This window comes from Macaca mulatta, chromosome 14, assembly GCF_049350105.2.
Source record: "Macaca mulatta isolate MMU2019108-1 chromosome 14, T2T-MMU8v2.0, whole genome shotgun sequence".
Classification (NCBI taxonomy): domain Eukaryota; kingdom Metazoa; phylum Chordata; class Mammalia; order Primates; family Cercopithecidae; genus Macaca; species Macaca mulatta.
In genome coordinates this window covers 89,118,493-89,142,727 of record NC_133419.1, presented here as the reverse complement: position 1 = coordinate 89,142,727, position 24,235 = coordinate 89,118,493, and the positions used below count along the sequence as shown (strand labels likewise).

General features: G+C 34.0%; 1 protein-coding gene across 2 annotated transcripts in view; it reads left to right on the top strand.

Moving 5' to 3' along the window:
• Positions 1–24,235, top strand: part of GRM5 (glutamate metabotropic receptor 5) — a 579,984-nt gene that overhangs the window by 412,068 nt on the left and 143,681 nt on the right. For both annotated transcript variants that reach the window (XM_015115388.3, XM_015115385.3), the window contains exon 4: positions 18,491–18,726. In XM_015115388.3, the coding sequence (XP_014970874.1) occupies positions 18,491–18,726 (236 nt within the window). The remainder of the gene's footprint in view (positions 1–18,490; positions 18,727–24,235) is intronic.

The following is a 24,235-nucleotide window of genomic DNA, read 5'->3' as shown; positions in this document are numbered from 1 at the left end:
TTAATATGAGACTATTTCAAATAGTGCTACTGTGAATGTAAGAGCTGAAGAAAGAGGAAAGAAACACTAAATGCAGCTGGCAGTTAAAGACAGGTTTACTTTAGACAAAACCTGAGAGGTGCTCCTAGCCAATTTCGGTCAGGAGCACTTTCTCTTACAGACTAAGAGTGTATATTGGTTTTAGGGTGAGCAGACTTACTGCAAGCTTGGAATGTTTATGTGTGTGGGGAAGTTTATGGCAGGGTTGGAATCTTTCTGGGAGGAGAAGAGGTTATCTTGGGACAGACATATTTCTGGCCTGGAGGGGGGTTATCTAGGGTCTAGCATGTCTCTGCTTCGGGAGGATTTTGGAATGTTTCTTGTTGGAGACGTTATTTGTGGTTTATGGTCGTGCTGACCTTAGCCATTAAGTTGATGCTCTTTGGATTTAGATGGCTTTTTATTAAGGTGAACTTTAGAATGAGGGGCTTGTCCAAGATGGCAATGCTCCTGCTCTGCCAGTGAACGTTCTTCTGTATGCATTTTGGTGTGTATTTAATAGCATTTCTGTTAGGAATATATTTAGGGCCAGAATTACTGGGTTATATTGTATGCTTATATTCAGTTGTAGTAGATATGCCAAATAGTTTTCCAATGCAGTTGTACCAACCTATACTCTTAAAATCAGTGATTGATAATTGCAGTTGCTTTTCATTTTATACTGCACTATGTCTATCATTTTTAACTTTTTGCCATTTTGTTCTGTGAGTAGTGCTATTCATAGCTTGTATTCTCCTAATGATTAAAGTTAACCACTTTAAAAACATTTACTGGTCATTTCAAATCCTATTTTGTGAGGTGTGAAGTGTTCAAGCTTCCTGACCACTTACTTTTCTGTAGGATTTTCTATTTTTACATTAAATTATAGAAATTATTTATATACTTTAAATATGAGTCCTTTTCAGACTATCTTTTTGCCTATCTAACTATCATTTTGGTATCTGTCATCTGTATACACAACACACACACACTACAAGATCTCCTAATTTGTGGCCTACCTTTTTACTCAATTAGTGGTGTCTTTCGATGAAAATAAACTGTTAGTTATATTATGGATACCTTTAACAATTTTGACTTTAATAGTTCTTTCTATGCCCTTGTTGAGAAATCTTTCCTATCCTATGATGAAAATATCTCCTTTTGTTATTATCTAGAAGATTTATTATTTTATCATTCCTATTTAGGTCCACAATCTACCTTGAATTTTGATTTTTGTAAATGGTGTGGATTAAGTATCAAGACTCTTTTTTCATAAAGACATATGATTCACCTAGAATCCTTTTTATTAGAACATTTTTTCCTACTTCTTTGCAGTGTTGCCTTTGTTAGAAATTAAGTCTCTCTATGCATGTGGGACTCTGTTCTATTGGTCTACTTATCTATTTCTACAAATTATGTATAAGTTTCTAAAACCCTAATATCTAATAGTATGTTTTTTCAAATAAACTTTGTTCTTTATTAAGGTTATCATGGCTATTTTTGAACTTTTACATTTCCCTACAAATTTTAGAATCTACTTATAAATATTCTCTCCATCTAAACCCCACCAAGGAAAACTCACTGGAATATTGATTGAGATTACAATCCATCTATAATCAACTTTAAGAGAGTTAACTGTACATTATTCATTCATCCAATTTATGAATACTGTATAACTCTTTATCAAGTAAAATCTCCCATAATTTATCTTACATGCATGAATAGAACTTGCACATATTATTTAGATTTCTTTCTTTGTATTAAGTGTTTTTTAAGTAGTATATTTAAATTTTTAATTTGTATTTGTTTTGAATATACAGAAATTAAATGTATTTATATATGCCAAACTAGTACTCATCAAATTTTCTAAATTCCTTTGTTATTTGTAATAGTGTATCTGTAGCATATCTACAGATTATTTCAGATCTTCTAGGTAAATAATTGCACTATTCTTGACTAATGACAGTTTACTCCTTTTTTATTTATTTTCTTTCCTTATTGAACTTGCTGGAACATTCAATAAAATATTAGGAAAAAGTAGTGAGTGAAGACATTTCTCACTTATGCTGGATATCAGGAAGAAACATTTCAACGTTTTACTGTTGTGTTATCTTCACTGTAAAGACTGCACAGATTAAGGAAGTTATCTTTTTTAGTTAGGTTGCTAAGGAATTTTATCAGAATGATGTTGAATTTGTCACGTTTTCATTAATTTATTGACTGCATTATGTTGTTAATGTGGTAAATTAAGCTGACCAGCTTTAGAAAATTAAAATAAATTTATATGTATATACCACATTTTCTTTATCCATTCATCCACTAATAAACATTTAGGGTGTATCTACATCTTGATTGTTGTGAACAATGCTGCAATGAACATAAGGGTGTATATATCTCTTCAAAATCTTGATTTTCATTATTTTGGATGAATACCCAGAAATAGAATTATTGGATCATATGGCAATTCAATTTTTAATATTTTGAGGAAGCTACATATTGTTTTCCATAGTGGTTGCACCATTTTGCTGTGGATAAACTGTGAGAACATTATGCTAAGAGAAATACCATAAAGTCTGCCAGTCACAGGAAAACAAATACTTCATGATTCAACTTATAAGATACGACTAAAATAATGAAATTGATAAAAGCATAAACTGAATTGTGGTTGCCAGGGGCTGGGAGGATGAGGGAAATGGGGAGCTGCTATTCAAGAAATATGAAGATTCAGTTCTACAAGATGAATAAGTTCTAATAATCTGCTGTGCAATACTGTGCTTATAGTTAACAATATTGTACTGTACAGTGAAAAATTTATTAAGACAGATCTCTTGTCACCTGTTTTTACCACAATAAGAACAATAATAATTTTTTATTCCTGGGGTATACCAAATTTGAATGAGTATTAGCATTTCTATACATTGCTGGACACAATTTCCTAATATGGTATGTGAGATTTTTCATTGATATTTATAAGAGTTTGGCCTACATTTTGTCTTTCTTTTGAAATAATTTTAATATTTAGATATTACTGTTTTTCTGGACTTATAAAATGAAGTTTTCCTCTTTGCTTTTTCCTGAAAAATATTGTTGAGTATTGGTGTTATTTCTCATCCAAAGGTGTAGAATAATTTGTTAGTGAAGTTGGTGGGCCAGACTCTGTGTGTGTGTGTGTGTGTGTGTGTGTGTGTTTCTGGAGATGTTTTAAATAAACTTCCATTGATTTAAGAGATATAAAATTATTCTGTTTTTATATTATGTTTGTTTCTGTTTCATAATTTAATACTTATGTAGGGATTTATCTATTTTATCTAAATTTTCAAATTTATTTCCATAATATATTTCACAATATTCTTTTTGGCTGCCCATTTACAATTACTTTTTAGTATATAACTTGTGCATTTCTCATTTTTTTATTATTATTGCCAAGTATTCATAAATGTTCATCAGTTTTATTAGTCTTTCCAAAGAATCAATCTTGACTTTAACATTTCATTCTTTTTCTTTTTCTTTTTTTTATTTTATTTTTTTAAATATACAGTCTCCCTCTGTCGCCCAGGCTGGAGTGCAGTAGCACAATCTCGGCTCACTGCAGCCTCTCTCTGCCTACCAGGTTCAAGTGATTTTCCTGCCTCAGCCTCCCGAGAAGCTGGGACTACAGGCGCCTGTCACCACGTCCAGCTAATTTTGTGGGGTTTTTTTAGTGCAGATGGGGTTTCACCATATGGGCCAGGCTAGTCTTGAACTCCTGACCTTGTGATCTGCCTGCATCGGCCTCCCAAAGTGCTGGGATTACAGGTGTGAATCACCGTGCCTAGCTTTTTTTTTTCCTACTATACTTTTTTTAAGCAATTCTCCATAAATTTTTATTTTTCCATGACCTCTAGCTTTTGGGGGGTTTAATGAGCTTCTTTTTCTCACTTCCTGTATTTTACTTTCAATAACTTTGCCTTTAATTTTTAGCAGCTTTACTATGATAAGCCTGGGTGTGAATTACTTCATACTTATTAATGTGTGTTTCAGTGTATTTATTAATAGATAGAGTCATCATACTTATTAATGTGTGTTTCAGTGTATTTCATACTGGTTGCACTTTTGGTTTTGCAAATACTCCATCATTATCTCTTCAAATATGATTTCTACTCTATTCTCTTTTTCTCTTCTCCCCCTGGAAAACTAACTATCTGAATTAGATGTTTTCATCATATTTTATACTTTTCTATATTCAAAAATTGTGTTTTTCCATGTTTCAGTCTGGATATTTTCTATTCCTTTAAGATTTCTAAACTTCATTTTGGTTGTGTTTATTCTGCTGAAGCTGACACATCCATTGAGTTCTTAATTTAAATTTTTAAATATTTAGATTCTTAAATTTCTCTTTATTTTAAATTACTGCTTTCAATGTAATACTCTGACTTTTCATCTATTCTCTTGAATATATTATTCATATTTGTATTTAAATTCACTCGATTGATTCTAATGATTGGGATGGGATTGATTTCATTGACTGTTTTTCCTGGTTTTCAATCATTTCATTCTTTTTCTTTAATGCTTTATATGCCTGTCCATTTACTACTGAAATGATAGACAAACATGTATAAAAATTATAGAGGTAATCTAAGGCTACATCTCGTTGTATGTACATCCAGAGAGAATTTGCTGTTGCTTGTTTATAGCAGTTAGAAGAGAGGAAGACCATTTTAAGCTAGCTTGATAGTGAGAGTATTTGAAGCAGTTTCCATTTTTGTTGGAGCCTGTCACTTTCTAGTTCGTCTTTACAACTAAAATATAACCTCTAATGATCCCAAATAAAAACTCAAAGTGGTTTCAGTATGCAATGGTTTGTTTGCTCTCAATAAAACTCAGGCTGAAATTTGATCCCCACTGTGGTGGTGTTAGGTGGGGCCTAGTGGGAGATGTTTGGGTTATGTGGGCAGATCCCTCATCAATGGCTTGTTGCTCCTCTCTCATCCTGAGTGAGTTCTCACTCTTGAGAGACTGGATTGGTTCTCATGGGAATGGATTAGTTCCCAGAAGAGTGAGTGATTATAAAGTCAGAACACCTCTCAAGTTTCCCCTCTTTGCATGTGTCCACTTCCTTTTCCACCTTGTGATACAGCACAAAAGCCCTCACCAGAAGCCAGAGGCATGCCCTTGAACTTCTTAGCCTGCCAAATAAAAAGTAGAATAAACCTGTTTTCCTTGTAAATTACCCAGTTGGAAGCATTCTCTTATAAACAACAGGAAATGGACTAATGGACAAGTGCAATTCTTTTTTCTTCAGTTCAGTATGACTGCCTAAAACTCTTCTCATCTTTCCAATATCTTAGCCACTTCTGAGCTTTTCAGCAAATGCCTACAAATTAGCGAAGGGTTCAAGGGAGAAAATAGTATCTGCTTCAGATATCTGTGCTTCTCTTCCCTCCCAGATATTCATTGATAAGATTTTAAATGTCATATTAGCCCAGAACTCAAAAATGTTCAAAGCTCACCTAGCGCTTTTGTCCCAACTTCTTAGCTTCTTATCAATGAGTTCAACTTCAATGAATTGTCACATACTTCAAAGGGAAAGTCTTTCCTCAGTCCATTTTTTTTTTTTTCTCTCCAGGATCATGGTCCCCTCAATACTGGCTGGCTAGACAGCTTTCTGACCACTTAAACAAATTTAAAAAAATTATTCAAATTATTCAGCTTTTCTAGTTGTCTTCAGAGGAGGGCTTGCCTAATTTATCACAGGCAAATGTGGAAGTAGCTATTGAGTTTCTATTATGTGACTTAAAATTTAAGTCTACGTGGATTAATTATTGGGCATATGATACTTAAATTTTTCAGGAACTTAGGTTTTGACTTTTGTTTCGCTTCTTGTACAATGATTATTTCTATAACTTAATCTGAATCCCAGTATAATTTTTGATTATTTACTCTTCTTCTATAGCTATAAGTTTTATTTGGAAACCATATTAAATAAATGTGAGAAGTTCACAATAGACTTGGTTTCCCTGAGTGTCATGGGGATATTTTGTCAAGGAAAAACATGTTGCCTCCAAGTGAAATGTGAATGAAAATGAGTCCATTCTGTGTTTATGTACAGAAATCAAGGTCTCTTAAGCATCTTCTAATCGGTCTTTTCCATGTTATTAGAGAGACTCTTACTAACTATAACAGAGCACTGAACAATACAGAGATAGACATTTTATCGGAATATTAATTTAATGGTTTAAGGCAGTTCTCTATTTGACAATTCAAGTAGAAGGGAAAAAAAGAAAGAAATTCCAAGAGGGGTGTGTATGTGTGTGTGTTTGTGTGTGTGTGTGTGTGTGTGTGTGGAGAAATTAAATTAGCTCTTCTATCTACATTTTAATGTATATAACTTTGGACACAGATTTGTATTAAAGATCACATTTCATACATTGTTCTAGTTCAGTTTTAATGTCTAGATTTAGATAGAGTGGGTTTAAATCTTGTGTGACCCTGGGCAATTTGCTGCTTTTCAAGCTACAGTTTCCTCATGTGGAATGTGAATATGTAAAATTATGTACTTCAATTTCATACATATAGTCTTTCCTTAGCATCTGTGGGATTGATTCCAAGACCCTCTGTGGATTCTAAAATTTGTGGATGCTCAAGTCACTTTTATAATAGCTCAAATCATTATCATATAGTATTTGCATTTAGCCTACATACATACTCTTGTATACTTTAAATAATCCCTACATTACTTGTAATACCTAATACAATGAAAATGCTATGTGAAGCTGGACACTGTGGCTCACACCTGTAATCCCAGCACTTTGGGAGGCCGAGGAAGGTGGATCACCTGAGGTCAGGAGTTCGAGACCAGCCTGGCCAACATGATGAAACCCCGTCACAAATAAAAATACAAAAATTAGCTGGGCGTGGTGGTGTGCGCCTGTAGTCCCAGCTTCAGAGGAGGCTGAGGCAGGAGAATTGCTTGAACCCGGGAGGTGGAAGTTGCAGTGAGCCGAGATCATGCCATTGCATTCCAGCCTGGGCAACAAAGCAAGATTCCATCTTAAAAAAAAAGAAATAAGAAAAGAAAATGCTATGTGAATAATTGTTGTACTCTATTGTTTAGGAATAATGACAAGAGAAAAAAAGTTTGTACATGTTCAGTACAGATACAACCATCCATTTTTTTTTTATCTGGGTTGATTGATTCCACACATGTGGAACCCAGGGATATGGAGGGCCAACTGTATATATAATACTTAGCAGAATATAAACATGAGCATATATTGCTTAGGACAATGCTTGGCAGGAAAAAAAACACTATATACATTAGCATAGTTATCATTCAAGTAATTTTTTTCATTTGCCTGACTCTAAGGTTGAAGGGAATGATAATTTTTCTTCTCTTTATTCCTTATATGCAGCACTCTATAGAGAACTTAGCAAGTGCAACGTTACTTGTTAGATTTTGCTAAATGAATCAGTAATGTTAAATAATGCAGGAAGTTTGAGGAAAGTATGAGGAAAATATAGATTTGAAATTATGAAGTTCCTAGTGACCTGTTATGATATAAAAGGAAATAAAACAAACTGGGAGGTGAGATTTATATTCATTGATATCATTTTGAAGCCTGCCTTATTGCTTAGAATTTAATAGGTGTTCAATAAAAAATTACTGATTTAATATTGCACTTAGCACTGTGCAATCACCTTGATTATGCTCTCAAAGGCTGTTTGGCCTTCATAAAAGAGGCAATTAAGAAGAGAAGAAATATTTTTGAAAAGGTGAGTGTTGGCCAGGCACGGTGGCTCACACCTATAATCCCAGCACTTTGGGAGGCCGAGACAGGCGGATCACAAGGTCAGGAGATCGAGACCATGGTGAAACCCCATCTCTACTAAAAATACAAAAAATTAGCTGGGCGTGGTGGCAGGCGCCTGTAGTACCAGCTACTCAGGAGGCTGAGGCAGGAGAATGGCATGAACTCAAGAGGTGGAGCTTGCAGTGACCCGAGATTGCACCACTGCACTCCAGCCTGGGTGACAGAGCAAGACTTGGTCTCAAAAAAGAAAAAAAAAAATGTGAGTGTTATCCTAGCACAGTCTTGTAACAGAAAACTCTAAGCACTCTAAGCACTAGTCCCACTGATGAAAGTTTACAAGCTTAACAGAAGGAATTAGTCAAATTCAGTGGAAGACGGGTTTATACCATGAAAACTGGAAGATCATCCTAAGAAAGGAAACCATGAAAAAACAGAAAAGGTTATATAAAGCTGTGGATACAATAGCTCATTCAAAGTGTTTTCTCTGTTGAAATGGATCATTTTGCTTACTAAGTTGTTGCACATTTTATACAATAGCCTCAATTTTTGCATTTCTCCAACTGGCTATAATATGATGAGAGAAACAAAAGATTGGGTAACACACAACATAATCAATCTATTTATAAATATGTTTATCAGCTTATCCTCTTTAAAGGATGTGTATGATGAGGAAGCATCCCTGGAGCCACAAGTCATTAAACCAGAGGACATTAAGCCTGCCATCCTAGAACCAAAATCAAGACAGGATGAATATTCCAACTATTCTAATAGGTTTCTCTTACTATCTGTTATTTTCTATAATCCCCATGTCTTTGTAAGTCAGTCTATACTGACCACACCCAGAATTAGGTCAGACCACCTAAGATTTTATCTCTTCAAATATCAACAGGCATTGTCCTTCTGACTGAAGAAATGCAGAATAGAGGTGGGAAGTGAGTATTAACTTTATATTGTTGTGTAACAAATTATAACAAAATTAGCAGCTTAAACTGCATGTATTATTTCATACTTTCTGGATGTCAGGGGACTGTGTATGGCAACTGGGTTCTCTGCTCAGGGTCAAACAGGCTGTAGTCAGGGTATTGGTGAACTGCATTTCTTTTTGGAAGCTTTGTGGAAGAATCTGCTTCCAAATACATTCAAGTTTTTGGCTGAATTTGGTGGTCTGTGGGTGTATGCTTGAGTCTTATTCTGGTGCTGGTTGTTTGCTGGAGGCCATACTCATTTCTGAGAGGCCACCTGCATTCCTTTCCCTGTAGCTCCCTCCATCAGGAAAGCCAACAATGGAGATTCTCCTCCAGCTCTCTCATGTCAAGTCCCTCTCATTTGAATCTTTGTTATCAGAAATAACCAGTCCCTTTCAGGACTCACCTAGTTAGATCAGATTCATAGAGGGTAGTATACCTATTTTAAAGTCAGCTTGTTTGGAACCTAAAATACATCTTTAAAATCCTTCCAGAGAAGCACTTATCCAGATGAGTGTTTGATTGAATAACTAAGACAGGTGTGTATATCCCAAAGATCAGAGATCTTGGGTGCCATTTTAGAATCTTACCTACACATTTTCAGATTACAATCTGATCCCTGTTTTCCAATACATGTCAGTCACTTAAATAAAATTCATCAAGACACAGTTCTCTGCTGTCATTACTGTATGTCATTACTTAGCAGATTTATGAAGTATGAAATGTGCTGGAATTTTGGAATTTGCAAGATCTGAGTTTATATCTCCTCTACATTTGCCGTGGGGTTTTGAGTAGGTTATTTAATACCTGAGATTTCCTTAGTTATCAAGTTATTTAATCCTTCAGTTTCCTCAGATGTAAAAACTAGCGCTAATAATTATCTCTAAGGCCTGCAGAACTTTAGAAAAAGCCATACAATGAAAATTACCTTATGGTATACAGTTGACAAATTTCAAGTTCCTGACTTTTTCCCTTCTTTTGAATGTTCTGATATCACTCCTCCAATCTACCTCTACTTACTTTTTATGAATCCTTTGAGATGAGAAATATTGAGATTTATACACCTCAGAAATAAGTTGATTTTCAGTTGATAACATTCTCTTTTTCTCAACAATTCTAAATTTTGATTCTTTCTGGAATTAATTCATTAGTGTTGGCTGGGGTATATTCATAAGAACCTTAACTTAAAATTTCAAAGCCAGGCACAGTGGCAAAGGCCTGTAGTCCTAGCTATTCTCGAGGCTGAGGTGGGATGACTGCTTGAACCTAGGAGTTTGAATCCGTCCCGGGCAACACAGTGAGACTGTATCTAATAAATAAATAAAATAAAATGAAATAGAGTCTCAATATTTTTCCTTGATTTTCACTAGTGTATAGAGATTTGAGACTTCCTGCTCTTTCTGGGGTGCAGGGAGCAATATTATACGAAAACAGCCTAGTAGTCAGTAGACTCCCACTATTAGAATTTTTAAAAATCCCAAAATATCTGTTAAAATGCTATTGGTAAGAGATTTGGCAGGATGATGATTACATGTGGGTAGAACAGCAGTTTCCATAATAATTATGTGGGTTGCAAACAGATTTTGAAAAAAAATACTGAGATGCAGCCTAATGAATACACTCATTAACCTTAATAACATCAGGTAGATAATGGAGAGGACCATTCTGCAGGGGGGAATCAACTCAGCCTTTCAGAGTCATTTTATAAGGCACATTTGACAGTGTTGTTTTCTCAATTAACAAATGAGTAGGTGTAGTTATCTGAAAAGAAATCTGTGTTATTTGAAGTTTTCCTTTTAAAACCTAATTTTTAAACAAGTTATATTAAACATTTCTTGGGTATTTGGTATGTACTGAGCATTATAATAAACATTAAGGATATACAGATGTGCAAAGTATAAAATTTATAGTCTACTTTGGGGGAGCAAAAATAAATGTAGCTATCTTTAATACAATGACAATTGCAAAACTAAAAGCATCATGTTACCTCTATGAGAGCAGAAATCTTGCCTTCCTTGTTCACCACTATATCCACACATTTAGAATATTAGTTACACAATACTTGTTCAGTGAATAAACCAATGACGGTCACTGTATTTTAGAAGCAGAGCAGAAGGAACCATTAAGCCCAGAGGAGCTTTTTGATAAGTTGCATTCCAGCTAAATCTGTCTGCTTGATGAATTACATTTTATCAAATCAGAAAACGTGAGGAGTTAAAAGAATGGCACTCTGTGCAGAAGGAATAGCATACTCAAAGGCTTAGGAGTGTGAAACTATAACATATCTAGGGAATAAGAATCAATGTTCTATGTCTCCGATGAACAGGATATGTGAGGTTTGTCTCAGCAGTACCAGTTTCATCATGATAAGCATAACTAATGATTTCAGTGGGCAAGAATAACTGTGTGGGCCTAGCATGCCCCACACATAGTTACATTTCCTGACACAAGTTTAATGACCACTAACTTCTAGGAATGTTCATTCAGATTCCAACATTTTTAGACTGGTATTGCTCCTTTGGGTACAGAATGTACTTAGGTTGTTTGCCTATGGCAGGTAGCACCATGGGATGCCTTCCTAAAATCTCCATGGAGTTGTAGTGCTAATAAATAACCATGTTGCCATTTGAGAGTTCAACTAGTAAAATCTATACCTATTGTATATAATTAGTCTTCCATATAAATAAATCAAGAAATTATAAATGTAAGAATTCTGGAAATATCCAGAATACTAATTGAGGTGATCAGAGAATAATCTTAGGGAGGCAAGACAGAAATGTAATTTTCAGTAAATAATTCAGTGACTGGAAATCTAATGATTTCTACTGTTTATGGAAAGATTGCATAAAAAGGAAAGGGAATGTTTAATTTGAAGGATACATGAGAAAAACGCAATGGACTGGAAGCTGGCAATGCCCATTCAGGCAGGTCATGCCTAATGGACTGTTTACTCCTTGAGGGCATGGCCTGGAACCTACCAGTGTCTGGCACAGAGGAGGCATTCAAATGTTTAGTGAATTAATAAACTGAAATGAGTAAAACATTGAGACTGTTATTAAAGGATCATTTAATGCAATTTTTAGTGCTACGTGTATTTTTCTGTTTTCCGTAGCAATAACTTATAATATATATTGATAGGAAATGAAGAAAGAAAGAAAAAATTGTATTGTCTGCATTTTATGGATTTAGATTTCATTAACGGAGATAGATTTTTAAATTATTTAGCGTTGCTGCCCTAACATTCCATAATCCTTAGACTTTTTTCTTCATAATTGTCTAAGATTTATTTTTACATATTCCTGTTAGCATATAGAACTCAAGAGCTTTCACACTCTAGCAAAAATAGATTGTGATATTAAGCCTATTGGTTGTTAAATCCTACCATAAATATTTTATAACTATTGGTCTGCTTTATATTTCATAAATTTAATATAATGAATGATAGAAATAATTATAAAGTTAAAATACTTTTAGTATAAGCATATAATGGTATAAGCTATAAATCTTTACAGATGTATAATTACCATTGTTTCTCATATTTTTGAGTGCCAACAGCTATTGCACTGCATGCAAAAACATACATACAATAAAAAAGAGTAGGTTAATATCATACTGGAACCACAGGTAAGAACATTGTTAACTTGCATTTTTAACATGCAAACCAGTTGCATATGGAGATAATATGTAGAAATCCAGGAGAAACAGAAATGTGAGAGATCATATAAAGATAAATCTGAACATCACAGATCCCAACTCATATTCATTTTCTTCCTTTTTCACACAAAACCTGTTCTCTTCACATACTGTCCAGCCTAGGACATGGAGCTACATGCAATGTTGTTATTCTCCTCCCACAAACCATTAAAATACTCCTTTACCTTCTATGCCCCACAAGTTCAGAGGTTCTACCTTAAGATTCCTTATAAATAGGGCTCTTCATTCTTACTGCCACTCCCTTAATTCAATTCTCCATTGGCTTCATTGACCATTGCAATATATTTTCTAACTTGATTCCCTAACCTTCATCTCCAACAGCTCTGATCTGTCATGTAAGCTTTTAGCAGAGTTCATATACTTCTCATCATGTCTTTGTATCATTTCCCACTTTAAAAGCCATCACTGGCTCCCCATTACCTGCATGACAAAGTTGGAAATCTTTAGGATGGCACAAAAGAAGATTCACAACTGATTCTCTTCAGCTCACCCTCTCATTACTTCTCTGACCTGTGCACCCTACACAGCTGCAATGCTCCGTATTCACTATTCCTTGATTAACAATTTTTTTTCAATATATAGAAAACAATATTTCAAAATGCTGGTATTGCTCTATTGTCCACACTTTTCAAATTTAGTTCAAATCTTATCTCCCTAAGAAGTGTTGGTCAATTATTTATTGATCTGCTCTCCCACTGCATTTAGCACATGCCCATAATAATCATTTATATGTGGTCACTTATTTATGTCTGTCCTTTCTCATCTCTCCACTAGACTTGTGAACTGCTGGAGCATAGTCTCTAAAACCTATTTAACGCATGTTTCTTCTCAGTTTCAATACAATTTCAACACATAGTTGAAATTGTCAGTTGCATTTTCTTCAAAATACTCACTGCTCCTCTCCATAGGAAAAACCGTTGATGCCTGTCCCATTCAGGTCAGGTTTAGCCATGTGATTTGTTCAGTCAGTGAAACGTGAGCAGAAATAACATGTGCCACTTTTAAGCAGAATCTTAAGAACCATTGTATGATTCCCCTATCATATCTGTTTTTCCTTCTACAACAGCAGTCCCCAACGTTTTTGGCACCAGGGACTGGTTTCATGGATGAAACTGTTCCATCTTATAAGGAGCGCACAACCTAGCTCACTCACGTGTACAGTTCGCTATAGGATTCACCATCCTATGATAATCTAATGCCTCTGCATTAGATCTAACAGGCGACAGAGCTCAGGAGGTAATGCTCACTCACCCAGGGCTCACCTCCTACTGTGCAGCCAGGTTCCTAACAGGCCACGGACAGGTACTGGTCTGAAACCTGGGGTTTGGGGACTCCTGCTCTACAAGATTTGTATGTCCCAGAAACACACTATTCTTTTAGACTTGAAATTCAAAATGAAGATGACATAGAACAGAGTTATAGGCCATCTGCAGCGAATATAAAGGCTGAAATAAACCTCTGTTCTATACCAGTGATATACTGGGACTATTGATTGTGACAAAATAATTTAGTCTAAGATGGGTAGATATCTAATAAATGTTGAAGAAAAGAAGGACAGTTATAGAGACCTAGGGAAAAAAAATAGCAGGGTAATTCAAGAGTCAATTTTGTTTTAAACAAGAACTGTCTGTTGAAAATGAAGAAAAATTAAGCTTTCATGAGTTTCTCGTTATGAGAAATCATAGGAATTAGGGTTGAAAGGAGAAAGGGGAAGAGTAGATTGTAGAGAAAGAGAGTATATTTTTGGTAATGCAATCTTGGGAAAAAAGTGAAAGTAAATTCTTGCTAGGTTAGCATGCCCTTAAGATGTTTGCAGGGAATATTTAAAGGATCTAAGTATCTGCTAGTGAGGTGTTTTGAGAATCCAGTACATATGTACAAAGAATCCTCCTATAGTTAAGCCAAGCTAAGTAAGTTAAGAATGCTTTTTCTATTTTAAATGTTCAAGTTATTCTGCTTCCATAGCCAAAGGCTACAAACCTGACTAAAAAAAAAATCCAGATTAAGATTATATATAATTACAGCCAATTTTTATTATTCCCAGTAATGTTCTATAAACATGCAGCAAACAGTAAATTAGTGAATAATGACCATTACTCCTAGAGGAAATACAAGCTTAGGTTGCTGTGAGTCTTTAGTCACAACATGTTCATCAACTAGTCAAAACATAACCTTGCTTTATGTGTGTTCTTATTTAAAGACACCTTATTTAATATATATTGTTGACTCACTAACATTGAACTTGCAGTAACAGCACTTTATTCATGCAGCTTTTTTAACATATGTATTGTCTATATACAGTTCTCCCTAGTCCCTTGATATTTGCAGAGCATTGGTTCCAGGACACTTCCTCCCCTTACCGCACTAATACCAAAATCTAAAGATGCTCAGGTCTCTTGTATCAGGTAGCTTAGTTTTTACTTGTAACCTGTACACATCCTCCATTATACTTTAAATCATCTCTAGATTAATTATTATCCCTAATATAACATACATATTATATAAATAGTCATTGTACTGTCTTGTTTTTTATTTGTATTTTTTTATTATTCCAAATATTTTCAATTAATTATTGATGAAATCCGTGAATATGGAACCCACAGTTATGAAGGGCTGACTGTATTTTCTATGTATATTACAGCCATCTTATGTTTAGAAACACTAGATAACACATCAGGCTTTATTCTTGGAGGCCAAGTTAAACAGTAAAGTCACCAATACATAATACAAACCTGCAAAAGATGGCACTAAATAGATACTGAAAAGGACATTTGTTTGTAGTATGAGAACTGAAACAAGAAAGCAGAGAGTCACCCTTTTCAACCTCAGATGGGGACGTGCACTTCAGTAGTCTCAAATGTGTGCCACTCTCTGCATGCCCATGAAAGGCTGCAAAAATGTCACCAATATTGATTCTGGTATTGCAAATAAACTTTAGCAAGCAGTTAAATTTGTAAATACAGAATCTGTAAATAATGATGACCAACTGTATATTCAAACAACTGGAAAGAAAAGAATAAAATGGATTATGAGGAGTTGGACAAAATGCCCACCAGTGAGAAGAGGGAGAAATTGAATGGGTGGACAAATAATAAATCTAGTAAAGTGACTTAAATGTGGTAGATTTTTAGTAAATGTTAGTTTCCTTCCCTATCTTTATCCCTCTGTTTTCTCTTGCTTTGGTAAAATACAAGTCACCCAAAGAATTAAAGCAGTACTAGAATATTGAAGGTCCACTCTATCAAAGTAATAGAAAGCTTTAGGTGGTAGAAAGGTTTTTTCTTTGCATTTCATTTTACTGCTCAATTTATTGCATCATACTTAGAGATGCCCTATCATCTTAATGCAAATCTTAAAGATATATTTATATAAAAATGTTAATATTTAATAAGCTAAAGTCAATACACCACCCTCTAATTTAGCCAGTGTTAAACTGTTTTTTGGGGGATCAACATAGCAGATATTATCCAAAAATTTTAAATAGCATGACCCTGTTTTGTCACATAGATATTGGGATTTTCTGTTTCTATACTATCTCCTTTATGATTTATATTTTGCTGTTAATTGGCAACATCTGAAACAAAAATTATTTTAAACTCACAACTCTAACTTGGAAGACTAATAATAAAACATCATAGTTTTCTAAATTATTAAACTTACAGAAAAGATAAATACCTCAAAAAAAAAAAAAGAGAAAGTACATGATGAGAAATGAGTAAACTATCACTCTCATCCTGACAGTTTTCTTTTATGGAAATATCACCTGCAAAAAAGTTTATCAAGACAAACTTTTTACAATCCCTGTTAAATTCAATGAATGAACTGTGAAGGGTAAATTGGAGGCATTATAATCTTACATTTCTTATGTAATATTCATAATCATAGTGTTACATAAGAGCGAGCTAATGTTAACAAAAGGAGCAATTTAAATTCCCACTTCCTTGGAGAATGGGGCTCTGCTTGACAAACAGCTTCCTGTCCCATTTGCAACACGCCCATGCAGCTCCTTGAGTGCCAATGAGACCCACACTCTCATCTCAGTGATATAATAAACCCTCCAAAACAGAGGAGAAAATGAGGCAAACAAGCCCACTTCATTTCAACTTGTCAGCTTTAAATAAAATCTTCTGGAGCTGAAAATGGGAAACTTGAGGGAAGATAATGTGTGAAGTAACCAAATTCAACACTGGGACAAAACATACTACATTACTATTTTTTTTTCTTGATCTGCCACAAAAGTTTTTGAAATTTCACTATAGGTAATTTTTAATGAAATATCTTTTTGCCAAGGAGGACTTAGAGAAAAAAAAGTGTTCTTTTTGTTTGTTTTTTCCCTTCTCTCCACCCACTGATGCCCTAGCTAATATCTCAAGTCACCTCAAGCCCTTATGATATCTTAATGAGTAATATATGACCTTTGGAATAACTCACAATTATCAATATTTATATTAAAGTTGGTATAGCAGAGCATACTGGAAAAAGTACATGCTTTCTGTATAATTTAAATTAATTACTTACATAATACTTTCTTGGCACTGATTTTTTATGCAAAATATTGGACCACGCTTTCTGCATAGTAAAAAAAAAAATGTTAAGGGCAAAAATGCAATGAAAGGAAAGTAAAAATAAATTAACATTCTGTTAAATGGAAATATTTGAATATCACTGAGGTAAGCAGTGATTGGTAGTGTAAATCTCTTCCCACGTCCTCTCCCTAGTACCCTCTGCCCCTACCCCCAGCTCACCTCCTAACACTTTTTCCTGCTTTGCATTTAGGAGGCTCTAGTCTGTTCTTCCCCTTAGATCTCTCTATATTCCTTCTCTTCTCTCCTTGAGATTACTCGTGATTTAGTCAAATTGTCCCTTTCCTCATACTTCTTTAATGAGCACTTGCACTTCTTCCAGGGAAAGATAGTACCACTGGATTCCAGCAGACATACAGCACAAACTGTGTATATCCGATCAGTGGCAGTGAAGAAGGACAAGTCAGTTTCCTTCTTCCTTAGATGCCCTAGGGTGTATCCAAATTTATACAAACATCTTTTCATGCCTTTTGTTTTTATTTCCAATACTATATTTCATGTATTTTCCAAATCATTGTAGAAGACTTTTTTCTTATTCTGTTATACTTTCCTCTAGCATTATAATACGACCCTCTGATTTCAAATCCTTTTATCTTAAAATTCCTAAATAACTTTGAGTGATCAGTGCATAGAATGATAGTTATGTTGAGGAGTATGATCCCTTCACCACTTTTGATGGCACACTGTTCAGAAGTTCTTTTGGGCACTCTAATATAAAATGTGATTTCAGATGTACATTTTTCATGTATTTTAGAAATTCCATAGGAAAGAGTGTATGGACTATGCACTACAAAGATTTCAGTTTGAGGCTTGGCAAATCAATATATAATAGAGTAACCATAATCAGCAAACGGTTTTTTAAACCTATTATTCACTTGTAAAATTCAAACAAAAATGTTGTCTCACAGGATGATTAATATTAGACATGTTGGATTATACTTTTGATTCTTATTTTATTATCATTATAATTACTATTATAAAGCCAAAGAAAATAAAGTATTCAAAGTTAATTTGACCTGGCTATTAAATGTCAATTAAAAATGTGAATGATGATATTATGCAGCTTCCATGTGTATACTATATGTTGCAACCAGTAAAATTCTGCCAGAATCTTCAGGTTATTCTCTGCAGTTTAAGGTAAGTGAAGTTAGTTCCTTTTAGCACTCTTAGACTCAAAGTTTCCATGGTAGGTAAGTGAAGTTAGTTCCTTTTAGCACTCTTAGACCCAAAGTTTCCATGGTGTTATTGCACTTTTTATTCTAACAAGCTGCTATATCTATAATCACCTCGGTGTAATATTGGACCATCATGTGGCCTAAGGTATCCATTTAATGACTAATCTCGTCAAAAGGAAAGCAAATTGATTCATTTGCTTAGGAGGTATCTGTTCTAAGCTGAGGGGTTTTTTATTTCCCCACAGTGATGGCTGGGCTGACAGGTATGATGTGACAGATGGATATCAGCGAGAAGCTGTTGGTGGCATCACAATCAAGCTCCAGTCTCCCGATGTCAAGTGGTTTGATGATTATTATCTGAAGCTCCGGCCAGAAACAAACCATCGAAACCCTTGGTTTCAAGAATTTTGGCAGCATCGTTTTCAGTGCCGACTGGAAGGGTTTCCACAGGAGAACAGCAAATACAACAAGACTTGCGATAGTAAGCAGATTTATTGTTTCATTTAAAATGCATAAGGCTAAGGCTCCAATTTAAGTAAACCATGTCATGGGGATAGTGGCTGTAATTTGTTAGAGGGGAGGACTCTTACATAAGTAGAGTGGATATTACCACTTACGGTGACAAACGCGTTTTAGTCTCATTAGGAAAAATGTATCAGAGCAAGTATTTAGTGATATTTTATGTGATTAGATCATTTGTATTTGTATCATTCAAAAAATTGAATGTATTTCCATAAGGCATTGTGCTAAAAAGATCACATGAACTCCAGAATGGAACTATTTCTGACATCCTTGAATACAGTGACTAGATTCTGCTCATTTCTTTTATCCAGAGTAGTTAGCACAGTGGAAGCAGATACTAACGGTTTCATATATGTACAAAGAATGAATAAATGAGTGTTGAAGGACAGATTGAGTTACTACTTCCATCAAAAACCATAAAATAGTACCATGGATTTGCTATATATAATTGTGATGTTTCAAGAAACATAACCTAAGTAGAGCCATTCATTCAAACATTCAACAAATACTTATAAGAGACTAAGAATGGACCAAATTTTGCTTTAGTTGTCAGGATATCAAGATGGAGAAAGCTAGTTCCTGCCCTCAAATGTTTACTGTCTTGGAAGGGAGATAGTAATGCCAACAAAAATTGCAATTGAACATTATAAATGATAAGATAACTAAGGGTTTAACGTAAGGGTGTGGGTTAATATTATTTGTAACATGTCCAAAAAGAATCTCGATTCTAATAACCAGGTAGAGCCAGCATATACTACATCTATCTATATCTATATCTATACCTATATCTATATCTATATCATCTATCTATCAAACATCTGTGCCTGCAAAGGTTAACGTTTGTAAAACTTGATAAAGGATTTTTTTTTGGAACTGACTTATCCTACATTGTGTAAGAAGAAACCTGTATGCATTTGCATAGGAAGAAAATGCAAATTGAACATGAAACATGTTCAGATTTTTGAATGATATAAATAGTAATAAATTATCTAAAATCTTACTAGAGTAAATACTTGCTCTGATATGTTTTTGTTAGTTGGTGGTATACGTGTCTTTATCCATGGTGCTGGAACACCAGAATTCAGTGAGGGAGTGGGCTTGAAATCCTGGTCCATTACCCAATTCTAGTCCACAGAGAGGTTGTGACATACCAGTAACAAAGTGATAAAAACAGAAACAATGTAGTGAGTTATTCATAAAGCTTTCTCCCTCTGAGGTCATGTTCATCCTATGTTTCTGGTATCAGTTTGTTCTTTTGGGAAATCATGGAGATAGCCAATGGTGGCTTGTGATTGTTTTTAAATGTAATTGCTTCATAATACAAGAACCCAGCAATCCCATATCAGTTCCTATTTGGGTAGAAGGGGAAGGGAGGAATGCTGGAGTGTGGGATAATACACTGGTCAATGAAATCCAGAAATCATTGCAACAGCGTGAGAATATGTTTGCTTCTCTCCCACTTCAGATCCTTCTTACTCTGCCCCAAATCCTCAAATGCTTACTCATTTCCTTTGTTTTCATTTTTTATGGCAAAATATGTGAGAAACAAAAGCATTGCCACTTATGGCTCATAATTTCAAATTTGTAGCTAATTTCATATTTCAACAGTTCTATCTAGTTTCTGAAGAAAGCAGATTTCTTTCCTCTCTTGAGGGAGCATATGTCCTTCTACGGTCTATTCTATGTTTGTGTACTTATTACTATGTGTAGCTTCATTGGAGGAGTTCTGTAAGGTAAGGAGTAGCTATGATCTAATCTTTAGTTCTTCTTTGATAGGAATTAGTGACAACGCTAACCAGTATATTTAAGGGAATTTTTCCAGTTGACCTGCACCCTTTTTCTTTATTAATTTCTTCTTTTCCCACTGTTTTTTTTTTTTAATCTGAAATGCCTCCTCTTGAAAATAGTCATTTGTTTCTCTGACTCTTTATTTGCTTGAAGTTCTGCTTAAATATAGTCTTGAAAACTTTGATTTCCATGAAAATATCATTTCTATGGAAACCATTCTGTAAAATCCTCCCTTGACCTTGCTGCTGTAGCTCTCTGTCTCTCATGTGAGCACCTTGGTGTGATCTCTCTGCTCAGAATCTGTTCTTTACTGCAGTCATAGAAAGCACCACTTAGTCCTCCCACTTGGAATCTCATCTGACAACAGATGTCATTTGGTACATAGGCATGGACACTTTATATGTACTACCTCTGTTATTCTTCTTAATGAGGGATGTATAACATTATCCTCATTTTAAAGATGACATGGCATGATTTAGAGAGACAAAATAAGTTCCTCCAGTCATATAACTATTAAGAATTGGAATTTAAAATTGAACTCAGATTTGTCTAGAGTTTAGCCAATAGACTAAACAAATTAAATATAACAGATTGAAAATAACCATCAAATCTGCATTATATAATAGTCAATATATAGATCAAAGATACAAGGAAAAATAATTCTTAGAATTATATATGTCTTACTATGAAATGCAATAGAAGATACTCAAATATTCACTACCCGCTACTTTTGACCCTAGTTTCTTATGTAATCCAATGTCAATTGAACATTTCCTTCCTACCATGTATGAGAGTTTAAGTTGTTCCACACCCTTGTTAATATCTTTTTTCTTTTGTGTTTTTGACAATCTGTGAGTATGTAGTTCTATCATATGGTGATTTCAATTGACTTTTTCTTGATGTATTTCAAAGTTAAGCTCCTTTTCATATGTTTTTGGAAAGTTGGTATCCTCTTTTGTGTCTGTTCAAGACTTTTGAACATTTATTTGAGTTTATTATCTTTTTAATATCTATTGTAAGAATTTCTCATATAGTATGGATATGAGTCCTTTGTCAGCTATATGTATTATAAAATTGCCAAAACGGAAGTTTGGCTTTTTTATTACCTTACTATATCTCTCATTTACTACTTGTTTTCTTTTTGTCCAATTTATTATTTAGTTCTTTATTCCTCCATCTTTTCTGCTTTGTTTTGTATTAATCAATAATGTTGTTATTCTCTTTCTCTTGACATTTTTCTTTCATCTCTTTGTATAAGTTATTTGTAGTTTTCAATAGAAATTACCAAATGAGTCCTTAGTTTAATACAGAATATTCTAAGTTGGTTCTTACCACATTCAAGAAGCTTGAAAATATTTAAATCTATATACCCCTTCAGAATTTTTTTTGCAATTGCCATATAGTTTACTTTTACATGTACTCTATATACCACAGGACTCTGTTATGACTATAGTCATAGATGATCAATAGTTTTATATTTATTGAGGCAATTGTTCTTCATCCCTTCTTGTACTTCCATGCTTCCATCTATAATTCTTTCAGCCCAAGGAAATTCCTTTGGTATTCCTTGTATATGCAGATTTACTGCCAGGAAGTTGTATTAGCATATATTTTTCTTAGAACATTTGTATTTCACCTTTTATTTTTAAAAACTATTTTCACTGAGTGTAGCATTTTATATTGGCAGGTTTTCTTTTGTTCGCTTGTTCTTATGTTTTTCTTTAAAAATGTCATTTCATTTTCTTCCAGATTTTGTGATTTCATAGAGAAGTTAGCCATCATTCTTAATGTGCTTCCCCTGGTGGCAATATAGCAAATAAAATTCAAGAATTTTTAAATTACATATATATAATATATATGTAATATGTTATATATGTAATACATTATATATTATATAATATATATAATTGTATATAATATATAATAAAATATATAAATAAAATATGTATTAAAATATATAACATATATAAAATATATATATTATTTTTATTATATTATATATATTTTATATTTTAATGACATGATGAACTTTGGTGTAATTTTCTTTGTGTATTTACTTTCTTAGGGTTTCCAGAGCTCCTTAAGCCTATAGAATAAAGAATTGCATCAGATTAAAAATTTCCCCTTAAACATTGCCTCTGCTGTATTTCTCTCTCCACTCCTACTACCCAATTACACCTCTGTTAAGTCATTTGACCATGTCACACATATAACTTATTCTCTGTATAGTCTTTTCTTTTTTCTATGATTCAGAAAGAAAATTTGGCCTATATCTTGAGGAAAAGACCAACTAAAGTATGAGGAGTCTCCATTCCTCAAGTGAGCTTTTCTTGCAAATATTACAAAACAATGAGAGATTTAAATCTCCCTCTTGAAAATCTTCAGCCTCTCATGTAGCCCCCAGAATCAGCAAGTGAATCATGGGAGAAAATGGTTACCATGCTTTTAGGGCTCCTGGAATTTATAAAGTGTCATTTTAATAACCAAAAGCATTACTGGTTCTTCTTTTTTTAAGGAGTGTCTTATACTGGGTTGAATTACCACTTGCTACCCCTTCCTCAATTCATGTCTTTTGCCAGAACCTCAAAGTATGATCTTCTTTTAGAAATAGGCTCATTGCAAGTATAACTAATAAGGATGAAGTCATACTGTAGTAGGGTACGTCCCTAATTCAGTATGATAGATGTCTTTATAAAAAGAGGGGAAGAGACATAGAGACAGAGAGAAACACAAGGAGGACACCATGGGATGACACAGGCAGAGACTGGATTGATGTGGGAGTAAGCCAGGGAATATCAAAGATTGATGGTCATCACCAGAAGTTAGGAAGAATTCTACCCAGAGTCTCAGAGGGAGTATGTCATTGCTGATACCTGATTTCAGACTTCTAGCCTCTAGAACTGGGAGAAAATAAATTTCTACTGTGTTAAGCCACCCAATTTGTGGTTTATTGTAATGGCAACCTTAGAAAATTAACATTCCTTCATTTAAACCAAGAGAGATCCTCAAACTGAATTCTGCAGTCAGAACCTGCAAGTATCCTAGGCAACAAAGGAAGCTGATGACACCCTGCTTCTTTGCTGCTCTCCTCTTTGTGTTATTTCATTTTGTCTTTATTGCTTCTATATATCTTCAGTGCCTGTAAGATTTTTGACTTTTGCATTTCTTTCACCTTTTCAAGTATGCAATAAAGGAATTTTCATTTGTTTCCTTCTCCATCCTACTGAACACCAGTTCTTCCTCTACTCTTTATTCTTAGTTATTGCTACTCTTGAAATCCTAATGCTGTTATATAAATAAAGCCCGTCACTTATAACGTCTAAAGTGTTTGTAGCCTTGTGAATTTTTGTTTTCCTTCTGAGCATTTAAAAACTTAAATCAAAATATTACTATGGCCCTTAAATATTTTAACTACATGGTATTGAGTCCAGAAATATATGCTATTAACAATGAGCCTGATTTCAGTATGTCTTATTTAAATTGCACAATTATGAAAATCTTAAATTATAAATTGAATTTAATAATAAAAAGTAAGAAGTATTAAGAGTATAATTTTTCTCTAATTATACATTGAATAAAGTAATAAAGTAAGCTACAAAGAATTAAGTTAAAACTGTTTCTTAATAACTATGCTATTCCATTTTTTAAGGATGATTTCCTTTATAGACATACTGTTACTT